Source organism: Hyperolius riggenbachi, chromosome 7, assembly GCF_040937935.1.
Source record: "Hyperolius riggenbachi isolate aHypRig1 chromosome 7, aHypRig1.pri, whole genome shotgun sequence".
Classification (NCBI taxonomy): Eukaryota; Metazoa; Chordata; class Amphibia; order Anura; family Hyperoliidae; genus Hyperolius; species Hyperolius riggenbachi.
Window position 1 is genome coordinate 276,366,379 of NC_090652.1, and position 15,608 is coordinate 276,381,986.

General features: G+C 45.2%; 1 protein-coding gene across 4 annotated transcripts in view; it reads right to left on the minus strand.

The window, feature by feature from the left end:
- LOC137525849 (uncharacterized) overlaps nt 1-15,608 on the minus strand; it is a 70,922-nt gene that overhangs the window by 50,590 nt on the left and 4,724 nt on the right. For 3 of the 4 annotated variants that reach the window (XR_011023033.1, XR_011023032.1, XM_068247069.1), the window contains exon 3: nt 5,141-5,281. The exons of the other annotated variant lie outside the window; for it this stretch is intronic. Coding sequence is in view for 1 of the 3 variants with exons in the window: in XM_068247069.1 (XP_068103170.1) it covers nt 5,141-5,281 (141 nt within the window). In the remaining 2 variants the exon portion in view is untranslated. The remainder of the gene's footprint in view (nt 1-5,140; nt 5,282-15,608) is intronic. 4 annotated transcript variants of the gene reach the window in all.

Genomic DNA, 15,608 nt, shown 5'->3' on the forward strand with positions numbered 1-15,608 from the left:
AGCTATAAACAACTCATAGATACAGGAGAGTAGCTGGAGGAAAATTCCCCCCGGGACGTAAAGATGAGCGTCCAATTACATTGGGATCAGCCAAACCAAGCAGTCCTATTGTCCGCATATTTTTTTTCTCTCTTTTTTCTCCTCTCTCTTTTTGAGGCTCATTAAGCCACACAAGAATAAATATTAAATGGCGTTGATGGAATAAGACAGGTCTAATCAGCTAACTGAAGGGTCTTAAATAAAACTAATAAAGATTTTGTGGGAAATAAAATAAATTATGCTAATATTGTTCAATACAGGAATGAGCTTATTTCTGAATATGTAGGAATAGTCTATAATATATGTATTTGTGTCTTATTCACTGAAATTTAAATTCAAAATGATAACTTACTTTATTGTAAGGAAATTAGGAATGAGAAATTAATGTGTGGATATGTATTATACCAAAATATATAGGTGTTTATTTTTTATTTGGTTTTTTTGTGTGCGTTTTGTTTCGTTATGATATGTATATTGACATAAAATGCTCTATAAATAAAGAATCTTTAAAAAAAAATAAAAAAATTTTGATATGTTAAAATTTGGTTTGGTGACTACAAATTAAATGGTACCTGAGACGGATGAAAAGTAAAGTGTTATACATACCTGGGGCTTCCTCCAGCCCCCTTCAGGCTAATCAGTCCCTCACTGTCCTCCTCCCCCACCTGGATCTTCTGCTAGGAGTCCAGGTAATTCAGCCAGTCAGCGCAGTCTGGCCACGTGCTGCTCCTACAGCCAGGAGCGTTCTGCACCTGCGCAATAGTGCTGAGCAGGTGTAGTATGCTCCTGGCGGCGGAGTGTGTGCATGCGCACTACGCCAGACTGGCTCAAGTACCTGGACTCATAGCAGAAGATCCAGGAGGCGGAGGAGGACAACGAGGGACTGATTAGCCTGAAGGGGGCTGGAGGAAGTACCAGGTATGTACAAAACTTTAATTTCATCTGTCTCAGGTTTACTTTGTTACACAGTGGTACTATACTCTACATATGCACTCTCCACAGAGCTGCAGGGAATCCACTGAGAATGTTGTGCACATTGAACACAGAGGTGTTGTCTATCGCCCATAAATCTGGTTCAGATTGTGCATGAAGAATGTGTAATAGAGGAAGAATCTCCTTATTCCCCTGCAGAGTACCTGCACATCACTCTTAAGGTGGCCACACACCATACAATTTTTAAAATATTTGTTCAATTTAAGAATTGCAATCAATTTTTCTGACTGATTGTAACATTTAAAAAAATCTGACCAATGTACCACACACCTATGTTAAATTTTTCCCCAATTATGATAAAAATGATTGAAAACTGAGAAAATTACTAAGGTGTGTGTATTAATAAATTGACAATGTAACACACACCATACAATCTTCAGAAAGATTGAAGAAAAATATCTGGCATTCTAGATCGATAAAAAAAAAAAAAAAAAAAAAAAAATCAAAAAAAAAAAAAATCGAAGAAAACAGAAAATCCGATCGGATTTTTCAGTCGAATGAAAAAATAAAAAAAAAAATTAAAAAAAAAAAAACTTTCGATTTTTTCGGGAGATCCGATCATTTTTATCGAATTGCCGTAAAATCGGATCATTTTAATTGTATAGTGTGTGGCCACCTTTACATGTACCCACAGTTATATTGCCTAGGGCCTAATAGATGTTCTTTGTTCCGGTCTGTGCCTTTTACAAGTACTAGTTTTAGTCTATGACTAAAGGGAATACATATACAGGATCTTATTAAAAAATTAGCATATTGTGATAAAGTTCATTATTTTCTGTAATTTACTGATAAACATAAGACTTTCATATATTTTAGATTCATTACACACAACTGAAGTAGTTCCAAGCCTTTTATTGTTTTAATATTGATGATTTTGGCATACAGCTCATGAAAACCCCAAATGCCTATCTCAAAAAATTAGCATATTTCATCCGACAAATAAAATAAAAAAGTGTTTTTTAAAACAATAAAAGTCAACCTTCAAATAATTATGTTCAGTTATGCACTCAATACTTGGTCGGGAATCCTTTTGCAGAAATGACTGCTTCAATGCGGCGTGGCATGGAGGCAATCAGCCTGTGGCACTGATCAGGTGTTATGGAGGCCCAGGAAGCTTCGATAGCGGCCTTAAGCTCATCCAGAGTGTTGAGTCTTGTGTCTCAACTTTCTCTTCACAATATCCCACAGATTCTCTATGGGGTTCAGATCAGGAGAGTTGGCAGGCCAAACGAGCACAGTAATTTACCAGTGGTTTTGGCACTGTGAGCAGGTGCCAGGTCATGCTGAGAAATGAAATCTTCATCTCCATAAAGCTTTTCAGCAGATGGAAGCATGAACCCACTTTTGAACCAGAAACAGTGGCAGAGGCGCCTGACCTGGGCTACAGAGAAGCAGCACTGGACTGTTGCTAAGTGGTCCAAAGTACTTTTTTCGGATAAAAGCAACTTTTGCATGTCATTCAGAAATCAAGGTGCCAGAGTCTGGAGGAAGACTGGGGAGAGGGAAATGCCAAAATGCCTGAAGTCCAGTGTCAGGTACCCACAGTCAGTGATGGTCTGGGATGCCATGTCAGCTACTGGTGTTGGTCCACTGTGTTTTATCAAGGGCAGGGTCAATGCAGCTAGCTATCAGGAGATTTTGGAGCACTTCATGCTTCCATCTGCTGAAAAGCTTTATGGAGATGAAGATTTCATTTTTCAGCACGACCTGGCACCTGCTCACAGTGCCAAAACCACTAGTAAATGGTTTACTGACCATGGTATTACTGTGCTCAATTGGCCTGCCAACTCCCCTGACCTGAACCCCATAGAAATTGTGTGGGATATTGTGAAGAGAAAGTTGAGAGATACAAGACCCAACACTCTGGATAAGCTTAAGGCCGCTATCGAAGCATCCCGGACCTCCATAACACGTGAGCAGTGCCACAGGCTGATTGCCTCCATGCCACGCCGCATTGAAGCAGTCATTTCTGCAAAAGGATTCCCGACCAAGTATTGAGTGCATAACTGAACATAATTATTTGAAGGTTGACTTTTGTTTTAAAAACACTTTTCTTTTATTGGTCGGATGAAATATGCTAATTTTTTGAGATAGGAATTTTGGGTTTTCATGAGCTGTATGCCAAAATCATCAATATTAAAACAATAAAAGGCTTGCAACTAGTTCAGTTGTGTGTAATGAATCTAAAATATATGAAAGTCTAATGTTTATCAGTACATTACAGAAAATAATGAACTTTATCACAATATGCTAATTTTTTGAGAAGATCCTGTAGCAGTCTACATATCCTTCTCACTTCAGTAGTCTTAAAATTCCTAAGTATTGGTAGTTAATGAACTAATTTCATTTTACATACTTTCAATCAACAAGATTGTAATATGCAAATTAGAGGAGTCAAGGAGTCAGAGGAATCCTAAACTGAGGAGTTGGTGGATTTTTGTACCGACTCCACAGCCCTGGTTAAAACATACCACCAATTGAAGGAAATCTGCATTGCACATTACATGAGGTGTGACATTCAATTTGATGCAGTTAAAGGCCCCTTGCACACTGCAAGCGATTCCGATTCCACTTTTTAATCAGTTTTTACATCCGATTCAGATTCCGATTTGCAGTGTGCAGGGAGCAAACTGCAAATCTGAATCTGATGTAAAAACTGATTGAAAAGCGGAATCTGAATCGGAATCACTTGCAGTGTGCAAGAGGCCAAAAGTATGCTTCAGTGCAACTGTAAGGGCAGGTTCACATTGGAACGCATCCGCTCCGGCGCTGCCCTTCCGTTAGCGGAGTGGGAACGCAAGGTCCCGACATGTCAGGAACGTCCGCTCCGATGAGCGGAACAGGAGCGGACCAATGTGAACTTTCCCATTGGGAAAGCATTGCTGACGCTGCTGCGTTTCGCTCATCAGAGCGGAACGCAACAATGTGAACCGAGCCTAAATGTATGTCACAATGCCTTAGTGTGAGTAGCCTTGAGGCAGGGGACACAACTGTCTTCATGCGTGTTTTCTGAATGAGTTCTGAGGAACTTGTTAATCAATGTCTAATACACAATCCGATTTTCGCGCACGAAAAACAAATTCTGCAGGATGATTCTCAGTTTTCTTTAACAGTTACATTAGTGGCTGTGGAGAGGAGAGGGGAAGGAGAAAAAAAAAAAAAAACACACACACACCTTTTTTCCTGCATACAAACAAACACACATGGCATGCAGAAAAACAGGCTCAGAAAACTAAAAGGCAAGTGTGTCCCTTTCCTTAAAGTGTACCAGAGACTAACAAATAGAACAAATCTATACTTACCCTGGGCTTCCCCCAGCCCCATAAACACATCTGAGTCTCTCGCTGTCCTCCCGCAGTCTGCCATTCAGCCCCGGTAACTGGCTCAGTCAGGTCCAGTCTGGGTCTTCCACGCATGTGCAATAGATCCAGACTGACATGACTGAGCCTGTTACTGAGGCTGATTGTGGCTGAACGGCAGACCGTGGGAGGACGGAGAGGGACTCGCACGTGCTTATGGGGCTGGAGGAAGTCCCGGGCAAGTATCAATTCCCTCTATTTGTTAGTCTTTGGTTTACTTTAACCTCTTGAGCACCAGAGCAATTTTCACCTTTCAGCGCTCCTTCCATTCGTCTATAACTTTATAATTACTTATCACAATGAAATGAACTATATGTTTTTTTTCGCCACCAATTAGGCTTTCTTTAGGTGAGACATTATGCCAAGAATTATTTTATTCTAAATGTATTTTAATGGGAAAATAGGAAAACAATTTTGTGAGTCACCATTGCAGAGAACCTGTCCAGGGCTGACAATGCTTTAGCTCTACTGGCAAAGCACAACAACGCCTCTACTTTCTGAGAAAACTAAGGAGCGCTAACCTCCCACAGAAGCTGCTGGTTAATTTCTACAGATGCACTATAGAAAGCGTTCTGACCAATTGCATGACGGCTTGGTACAACAGCTGCACGAAGGCTACTAGAGAAGCCCTGCAGCGAGTTGTTAAAACAGCAGAAGCCATTATTGGCACTGAACTACCATCACTGGAACATTTGTATAATACTCGCAGCGTGAGAAGGGCCAAAAACATTATCAAGGACAACACTCACCCTGGAAATGCCTTGTTTGAGCTCCTTCCATCGGGTAAACGTTTTAGATCAATCCGCACACACACAAACAGACTGAAAGACCGCTTTTTCCCATCCGCCATAAACTTGATGAACTCTGAATCCTCTCTGAAATAATTAACACTGTGTACAAATTGTTTAAACATCTGTAATACCTGGCATACTTGTATAATTTCTTCTCTTTCTTGTTACTATCACTATGTTCCCTATATGCACCGTGGGGTTGTCATGAAAAGTAATTTCGTTGTGTTACACAATGACAATAAAGTGAATTGATTGATTGAATGTGGGGAAATTTTTTTCAGTTTTCTGCCTTTATAGTTTTTAAATAATGCATGCTACTGTAATTAAAACCCAAGAAATGTATTTGCCCTTTTGTCCCGGTTATAAAACCGTTTAAATTATGTCCCTATCACAATGGTTGGCGCCAATATTTTATTTGGAAATAAGGTGCATTTTTGTCAGTTTACAAGCCCATAGTTTATAAAGTAACAGTGTTATACCATCTTGACATAAATATTTTAAAAAGTTCAGTCCCTAAGGTAACCATTTATGTATTTTTTTAATTGGAATTTTTTTTTTTTAATTTTAATTACAAAAAAAAAATATTGGGGAGTGTAGGAGGTAATGGAGTTAATTTTTAGTGTAAAAGTAATGTATTTGTATATGAAAAATGCTTTAGGGTGTAGTTTTACTATTTGGCCACAAGATGGCCACAGTAACTTTTTATGCGACCTGCAAGCGTACAGGAAGTAGGAGGCTGGGAAACTTTTTCTCACAATGATCGATCATTGCGGGGTGGGGGGCAGAGATCAACGAACGGGAAAGGTTTTTCTTATTCATTGATCTCCGGGCGGCAGCGTGTACGAGCGCAGGGGTGCGCGGACAGCGGCGTCAGGTGCGGATTTCTCCGGCCCTTGGTGTTAACAGGGTGGAAAATAACCTTCATGAAGTCAATCCTGTGCCCGTTCTGGCGTCGGGACACACTCCCACTGTGTAGGGGGAGCATAGCCAGCCTCTCACCCAGCTGAGTCACTTAGGAGTCTCCAAGTGCAGCGCTGGTTAAGAACAGTCTATGTAGGATGGGGGAACATACATGAATCAGCTGGATGATTATGCTCCCCCTACACAGCAGTAATGTATCCCAACACCAGTACAGGCACAGGATTGATTTCAGGAAGTTTATACATTTTCTGTCCACGAATGAAAAAATACTGGTGAATTGCACCCTTGTACACTTCACTGCTTGACACAGTATTGTTTGTGACACTGGGCCTTTAAAGTTACATTAAATCTATACATTCACTACTACATAGAATCAGAATATAGACTACCTTGCCTAGGGCACCATTACATTTAGCACCCCCTTGTGGCCTTTATGATAAGCTGTAGTGGAGAGGGGAGGGGGTGGAGTGAGGTGGTGGCAGGTGGACCCCTTAACGCACTTATAAATTAAGCCAGCAGGTAATTTGGGCGCAGGGTAAAGAAACTGCTCACCCGCCTACTGCAAACATTCTGGCAGCATTAATTATCATTCCCCCTCCAGGTCGCCGTGGTAACTGGGGAAATACGCAACCCGGCTACAAGCTACAAGCTTCACAGAGGTGCTAAATTCACTGCACATTGATTGCTGTGTTTGTTGTCCCCGCTTTATTGCCTGAAGAAGTGGGTCTGCTCCCACGAAACGCGTTGCAGATTTTGGGGTACTATTGAATAAATGTATTCGTTTGATTCGATGACAGACCTTGGTGTCTAATTATTGAGGGGAAGTCCACCACTTTCCCTCCTGGCAATTAACAATTTTATATTAATTTTATTCTGCTGGCGCCTCTGATCACCTACCAGTATACTTGAGTCCACCCCAGGTGGAGGGGTGACCCTACCCCATTTTTTCTGATCTACAGAGAGCGACTTCTTAATCCTGAGTGAGGACAGGTCTAATCTCCTCACCTGCCTATACAGTGGTTGCCTGAGCGGTAACCCATGTTTGTGAGTATAACCATCTCACCTATTCATTTCCCTTCGTATCTCTGACATACTACACCATATTGGGCTCTCGATTTCTCTCTTTTTTACAAGCTACTGCTGACAGACAAATTTTATTACACGGCTATCAAAGTCATTTGGCCTGCGTCTTACCCAAATTACTGTCCGAGTGCTGCTTTAGCTGTAATTCCTGTTACGGCCTATGGCAATGCCAAAACCTCAGGCGCCATTTGTACTTGCTTCACCCCTTAAAGGACAACTGAGGTGACATGTGACATGATGAGCATGTGTATGTACAGTGCTAAGCACACAAATAACTAGGCTGTGTTCCTTTTTTTTTCCCCTCCTCCTCTGCCTGAAAGAGTTAGGGCTCGTTTCCACTATTGCGGTGCAGAATCGCCTGGATTCCACCGCTGATGAAATCGCATGCGATTCCCCATGCGTTTTTTGCCGTGAATTCGCATAGGTGAGAGTATATGCGATTTTAACCATGTCGCTGCCTGTGTGAATTTACATTCGTACCTATGCGAATTCACGGCAAAAATGCATGGGGAAACCGCATGCGATTTCCCTATTAAATACATTGCATGCGATTCACATGCATTCCACTCGCAGGCGAATTCTGCGGCTCTTTTGTGCGTTTTTTCACCGCTGGAAAAAAAAAAAAAAAAAAAAAAAAAAAAACGCACCTCAACAACGCTACAGTGGAAACAGGCCCATCCACTTGCATTACATGTGCGAATCCGCATGCGTTGGACGCATGCGGATTCGCGATAGTGGAAACGAGCCCTTAAACATCAGGTATGCAAGTGGCACTTTCTGTCCGGGTCAGACTGGCTCAGACTATAGCATAACCCACGCTGATAGGAAAGTGTTTTATGGCTGTAATTTCTTGTCAGTAAATGGCTTCCCGGAGCAGGAAAGAGATAAAAAGGGTCAATAATTCATAGATTTGAGCTCTAGCATACTTCAATGAACGTGCCATTGAGCAGAGACAATGAAACAGTAAAAACCTAAAAACTAGATTTAAAATACAAAATAAAAAACAAAAAAACAAAAACAACAAAAAAAACACTTTTAGGGAGGAGGATAGATGCAATTGTTTTTCTCATCAGTTTATTTTCACATTGGATGTCCTTTAAAAGGACTTCCGAGGCCAAAATCCGGGCCCAAAACATAAAAAAAGTTAGCTACCTTCATGGCTTTGTAAGGCACGGAGGACGCCGTCCGCGCCCTCCGTGCCGTTCCGCCTGGTCCTCTCTGGTGAATAGCCCCCCGAAAGGCTGCGACCCCACGGTCCGGGTCGGCATCTTCTGCCCCTATAAAGATGGCCGCCGGAACTGGCCACGGCTGCGCAATCCGCATAGCCGCTACTGCGGCTGCGCAGCTCTAGGGCCAACCCTCCGATCCACGCTGCCTGTTACGTGATCGGGGGGTTGGCCCTAGAGCTGCGCAGCCGCAATAGCGGCTATGCGGACTGCGCAGCCGTGGCCAGCTCCGGCGGCCATCTTTATAGGGGCAGAAGATGCCGACCCGGACCGTGGGGTCGCAGCCATTCGGGGGGCTATTCACCAGAGGGGACCAGGCGGAACGGCACGGAGGGCGCGGACGGCGTCCTCCGTGCCTTACAAAGCCATGAAGGTAGCTAACTTTTTTTATGTTTTGGGCCCGGATTTTGGCCTCGGAAGTCCTTTAAAGGGAATCTAAACTGAGAAGGATATGGATTTTTCCCTTTTAAAATAATACCAGTTGCTTTACTCAAACTGATCCTGTGTTTCTAATACTTTTAGCCACAGCCCCTCAACAAGCATGCAGACCAGATGCTCTGACTGAAGTCAGACTGGATTAGCTGCATGCTTGTTTCAGGTGTGTGATTTAGTCACTACTGCAGCCAAAGAGATCAGCATGACTGACAAGCAACTGGTATTGTTTAAAGACACACTGAAGCAAACTTATTTTGCCTATTTTACCTTATAATTCGCTTCAGTGCTCTAATGCCAAGTAATCCGCTGTGTCCCCGCCGCTAAACGAGCGCTGCAGAGCCCCCAAATCCCCAGGGGGCAATCTGTCCGGCATTTCCTGGAAGGGGCAGAGCTTTCAGCTTCAGCTCTGCCCCTCCTGACGTCAATCGCGGCGGATCGTGCGGCGATTGACGTCAGGAGGGGCAGAGCTACAGCTGGAAGCTCTGCCCCTCAGCGCAGCAAAATCCACGACCAAGTTGGTCGGGGATATTTGCGGAGGGATTTGGGGGCTCTGCAGCCCTCGTTTTGCGGCGGGGACACTGCGGATTACTTGGCAGAGCACTGAAGCGAATTATAAGGTAAAATAGGCAATATTAGTTCGCTTCAGTGTCTTTAAAAGGAAACATCCATATCCCTTCTCAGATCATGTTTCCTTTAACAACCTGCCTAGGTTGCCTAGTGGAAGACCCTGTTATGTCTAGAATACTGATATTTAATGGCCTATTAAATTTCCCTTTTATAAAACATATGGATGCAAATCACACCAAAACATCACAAGCAAGTGCAAGGACTGCCAGCGGCAGCATAAACATATCACGTCCTCAAAAAATGATGCAGAAAGTCTTGCATGCAAGGTATATACAGTAGCTTAAACATTTAGTTTATGGCAAGACATGACTGCAAACCAAAATACATGTCAAATTGCACACTTGAAACATTTCTACCCCAATTGGATGGGGTGCAACTAGGAGACAAAATATAGCTCAAAATAGGAACATTGGCACCCAAAGGAATTGAAAATGGTTTTAGACCCCTATCTAACTTAAGCGAGGATGAGCAAGTCTTTAAAAAGGTGACCAATATTGGTACAATTCGCCAGATGATTGTTTACAAACAATTCTTCACATAAGCATTCAGGAATGCTGGTTTGGGACCACCAAGACAAAAATCTCCTAACCAATTCAATCAGATTGATCGAATGGATCCAAAAATCAGATAGAAATTGAATTAACCTGATCAGATTGGTTAGGAGATTTTTGTCCATCAGTGGTCCAAACAATCAATTTCCATATAGAGATAATATATATTTGTTAACCTCCCTCACGGTATTGACGGTTATACATGTGAATACAAAACATGCTGTGAACAGTATTGATGAGGGGGGGAGGGGGGGGGGGGGGGGGGGTCATGCAGAAAACACTTTTTCCGTTTCCACATGACAAGTGCCACAGTTTGGCCCTTCCCGATTACAGTGATACCTTATTTCACTACTAGCTGGGCGTGCAGCAGACCAGTATCCCAAGCATACATGTCAGTAGTGACCGGATGCCATTGCTAGGGTGACAGGTCAGGAGCCACCGTGCTGTACATATGCATCACTAGGTAATGGCAGAACAATGCATCTGTAGAGCACTGGGTCCCAAAACTATTGCCTTAGCAATAACTACTGATCACTACAGGCGGCAGTCATTAAAGGTTTATTAACAGATATAGATATTACAGGGGTAAAACAAAACAAACACTGCACCAACTCAAACCGATTTGCATCTGATTGACCACCCCTAATTAGCAGCTCTGCCAAGCAACTGGCCACATAATGCCAGTCCTGCACTCCCTTCACTGGCTACCTATAGAATGGAGGGTCCCATTCAAGATCGGCCTACTGACATTTAAATCCTTGAATAATCTGGGCCCTGGATACATGAAAGATATGTTGCAGCTACGTAGCAATCCCCGCATTCTCAGATCCACAGGTTCTAATAATCTAGTCATACCCAGAGTCCACCTGGAAACTTTTGGTCCCAGAGCCTTCTGTCATGCTGCCCCTACGTTTTGGAACTCCTTACCTCAACAGATCAGGACAGCTCCATCCCTGGACGTGTTTAAATCCAGACTGAAAACCCACCTGTTCAGTTTGGCATTTGCAGAAATACAACTTTTGTTGTGTGAATACTTCATCCTATTACCGAATCTGAGAGAGCTTAAAGAGGAACTGTAACGACAAAACGGCCCCTGGGGGGTACTCACCTCGGGTGGGGGAAGCCTCAGGATCCTAATGAGGCTTCCCACGCCGTCCTGCGTCCCTCGGGGGTCTCGCTGTAGCCCTCCGTACAGCCGTGACGCAATATTTATCTTCCTGGCTCCTGCGCAGGTGCTCTGATGGCTGTCGGCGCCGAAGTAGGCGGAAATACCCGATCGCCGTCGGGTCTGCTCTACTGCGCAGGCGCAAGTTTCCGGCGCCTGCGCAGTAGAGCGGACCCGACGGAGATCGGGTATTTCCGTCTATTTCCGTGCCGAAAGTCGCCACAGCGCCCCCGCTGGAGCCAGCAAAGGTAAATATTGAAGCTACAGTCGGCTCTGTCGCCGGCTGTTCGGAGGGCTGCAGCGAGACCCCCGTGGGACAGAGGACGGCATGGGAAGCCTCATTAGGATCCGGTGGCTTCCCCCACCCGAGGTGAGTACCCCCCAGGGGAGGTTTTTGTTGTTACAGAGTCTCTTTAAGCGCTTTGAGTCCTATGGGAGAAAAGTGCTATAGAAATGTTATTGTATTGGAGAAGAAGAAAAAAAAAAATCAAGTTACAGAATTTTGCCTGCTCATCCCTACATAAAAATATGCAAGACTGGAATACCTAAAACCAATAGAAAGTGGATTATATATCTACTAGTAAAAAAGCCGCCCAAAATATGGCGCTAAGTTACAGGCGCTCTCCCTCCCCCCAGCAACGCGAGCACAGATGTGTTCCGCTCGACCATCCTCCACCGCTGTCTACAGTATATGCACACAGGGAGAAGTTGCATGCTTGGCAGTTGGAAAAGGCTAACACACACACCTATTATTGTACAGGATATCTATCTGACCTGTGGTTATCCACCATGCATCTTCTTGATAACCTACACCTTCCAAAAAAATCCCAAGAACTCACACACTGACAGACTGATGGTCTGTGGTCAGAAAACAGCTTACAGGCTGAGCTAAGGAGCCCACCCACCAGTGTGCAGGGGGCAGGAACTCCCACAATGCAGTAGTAGGGAGGGTCAATGAGATGCAAATACTACCAAGTTAATGCAGAATCATGCAATTTTATATGCAAATATATGCAGCTTGGAAATGGGACAAATGAATTCTGCCAAGATGATGGTCCATTTTCAAGCTTGGACCATGCAGCCATGCACATTCTTGATCATACTCCTGGGGCTAGGAGCATTCTGCGCAGGTACAGTGTGCTACTCGCTACAGAATCACCATGGGGGGGGGGGGGGGGGGGGGGGTTCACGCAGCCAGGTATACACATTAGATCATGACTGCGCCCAGTCATGGCTTTACCCATTCCAGCCAGCGGAGGAACAAAGCAGCCAGCGGAGGTCAGCGAGGGAGCCCACAAGCTTCAAGGGGCCAGAGGAAGCCCCAAGTATAAATGCTTGTACACTTGAAAGTACACAGAGCATCAGTACAGAAGGGAAAAAAAAAAAAAAAAAAAGGGGGGTTTTAATGAACCCCGCCATAAGTGAGGTTTGCAACTCAGTATGCTGTTGGAAGGCCAGGGGTTACACCATTGCTTACCTACTGGGGGCTACTCGTAAAGCCCCCATTCCATGTGATGTTCACTATCCCAACCAACCAGAATCCTACTGTAAAGCAGAGTCCCGGCCACAATGCATGCCAGGAGATGCAAGCGGCAATATATACTGGGAGCTGTAGTATGCATTGCGGCCAGGAGCACACTCTACAGCAGGATTCTTTTAGGTGCGGCCAGGTACAGCTGGCAACCATCACAGGGACAAGGGGCTACATGAACAGTCCTACAGGTAAGAAATTGTGCTCCCCTAATCCCCCTAATCCCCATCAGCATACTGAGTTCCAAACCTCCCTTATGGGGAGATTCAATTTGGCAAAGAATAATAATTCTACAGGTGCACGTGAAGGAAACATGAGGCAAATTAAATCAGTGTAGCTTTATTTACCTGGGACTTTCTGCAGCCCCGAGAAGTCTGTGTCCCTCGCCGCAGTTCTGCTGTCACCCATTCATCCATTCCGTATGGGTCAGCGGCTTCTGCGCATGTATGGGTGCATGCACCGCTCATGGTCACACTCGTGGCCAGAAGTGTTCTGCGCAATAGTACTGCATAGAATGCTCCCAGGCAAGGCAGCACAAGCATCACCATTCCGTATGGGTCAGCGGCTTCTGCGCATGTATGGGTGCATGCACCGCTCATGGTCACACTCGTGGCCAGAAGTGTTCTGCGCAATAGTACTGCATAGAATGCTCCCAGGCAAGGCAGCACAAGCATCAACACTCCGTATGGGTCAGCAGCTTCTGCGCATGTATGGGTGCATGCACCGCTCATGGTCACACCTGTGGCCAGGAGTGTTCTGCACAATAGTACTGCATAGAATGCCCCAGGCAAGGCAGCACAAGCATCACCATTCCGTATGGGTCAGCGGCTTCTGCGCATGTATGGGTGCATGCACCGCTCATGGTCACGCTTGTGGCCAGGAGTGTTCTGCACAATAGTAGTGCATAGAATGCTCCCAGGCAAGGCAGCACAAGCATCACCATTCCGTATGGGTCAGCGGCTTCTGCGCATGTATGGGTGCATGCACTGCTCATGGTCACGCTTGTGGCCAGGAGTGTTCTGCGCAATAGTACTGCATAGAATGCTCCCAGGCAAGGCAGCACAAGCATCACCACTCCGTATGGGTCAGCGGCTTCTGCGCATGTATGGGTGCATGCACCGCTCATGGTCACGCGTCTGGCCAGGAGTGTTCTGCACAATAGTACTGCATAGAATGCTCCCAGGCAAGGCAGCACAAGCATCACCATTCCATATGGGTCAGCGGCTTCTGCGCATGTATGGGTGCATGCACTGCTCATGGTCACGCTTGTGGCCAGGAGTGTTCTGCACAATAGTACTGCATAGAATGCTCCCAGGCAAGGCAGCACAAGCATCACCACTCCGTATGGGTCAGCGGCTTCTGCGCATGTATGGGTGCATGCACCGCTCATGGTCACGCTTGTGGCCAGGAGTGTTCTGCACAATAGTACTGCATAGAATGCTCCCAGGCAAGGCAGCACAAGCATCACCATTCCGTATGGGTCAGCGGCTTCTGCGCATGTATGGGTGCATGCACTGCTCATGGTCACGCTTGTGGCCAGGAGTGTTCTGCACAATAGTACTGCATAGAATGCTCCCAGGCAAGGCAGCACAAGCATCACACACACCCCAGTGCTTGCACAAAAGCCACCGCTACAGAGGGGACAACAGAAGACTGGGTGGCAGCAGAACTGCAGGGAGGACTACACAGACTTTCAGCACTGAAGGAGGCTCCAGGTAAGTAAAGCTAAACTGATTTAAATGAAATGTAAAAGGACAATGAATAAAATTGCTTATTGTTTACAACGTTCATTCATAGAATATTTAGTCAGCGTCTGCCCATGATAAAATCTTTCCTCCCTCTGATTTTTATTCTGAAATTTATCACTGGAAGCTTTAGTTCTGCCAGGTGATCTGTATGGAATGTTACAGAGTTCTATGCACAGAGGGAGATATTGCTTGCTTGGCAATAGGAATCCATTATTTCCCCCAATGCAATGAGGATCACAGACAGCAAACTGTCAGGACCATATCATGATGGCATCACACTGTGGGAGGGGTGAAACCACAATATCAGTCATACAGACAGCAGGACAGCCAGGCAATGTGCATTATTTAAAAGGAAATAAACAGGTCAGCCTCCATATCCCGCTCACCTTGGCTTTGCCTCATACATCATTTAAAGGACAACTGTAATAAGAGATACGGAGGCTGCAAAAAGTATTTTCCCTTTAAACAATACCAACAATCTATTAACCCTATCTATTAACAGATAGTGCATCTTACCAATCGCAACATTACGTTAGCTCCCTTGTGCAATTGGTAAGATGCACTATCTGTCCCAGGAGAGGAAGTTAGGATGTGTGCTCCTAATCCCTAGATAGGTTTGATGCAATGAATGTGTTTGCATGTCTGCACTATGCATGTTACAGGGCCAGAGTTAGGACACCTATGTTTACCTGGGTACTTCTGCGCAGTATAGGTGACTAAGCATAAGAATGCATTCTTCTGTGAACTAAGACCCCGGCTTTTAAACCCTCCTGGCGGTATAAAAAAAATTCCGCCAGGAGGCAGCGCAGCAGTTTTTTTTTTCTTATATCATGTAGCGAGCCCAGGGCTCGCTACATGATAGCCGCTGCTTAGCGGCATCCTCCCGCTTCAATCGCCTTCGGCGATCTCCGATCAGGAAATCCCGTTCAAAGAACAGGATTTCCTGGAGGGCTTCTCCCGTCGCCATGGCGACGGGGCGGGATGACGTCACCGACGTCATTGGGAGTCCCGAACCACCCCTCAGCGCTGCCTGGCACTGATTGGCCAGGCAGCGCACGGGGTCTGGGGGGGCGCGCGGCGCGACAGATAGCAGCGATCGAGCGCGGGGCGGCGGTAATCGGTGTGCTGACGCAGCTAGC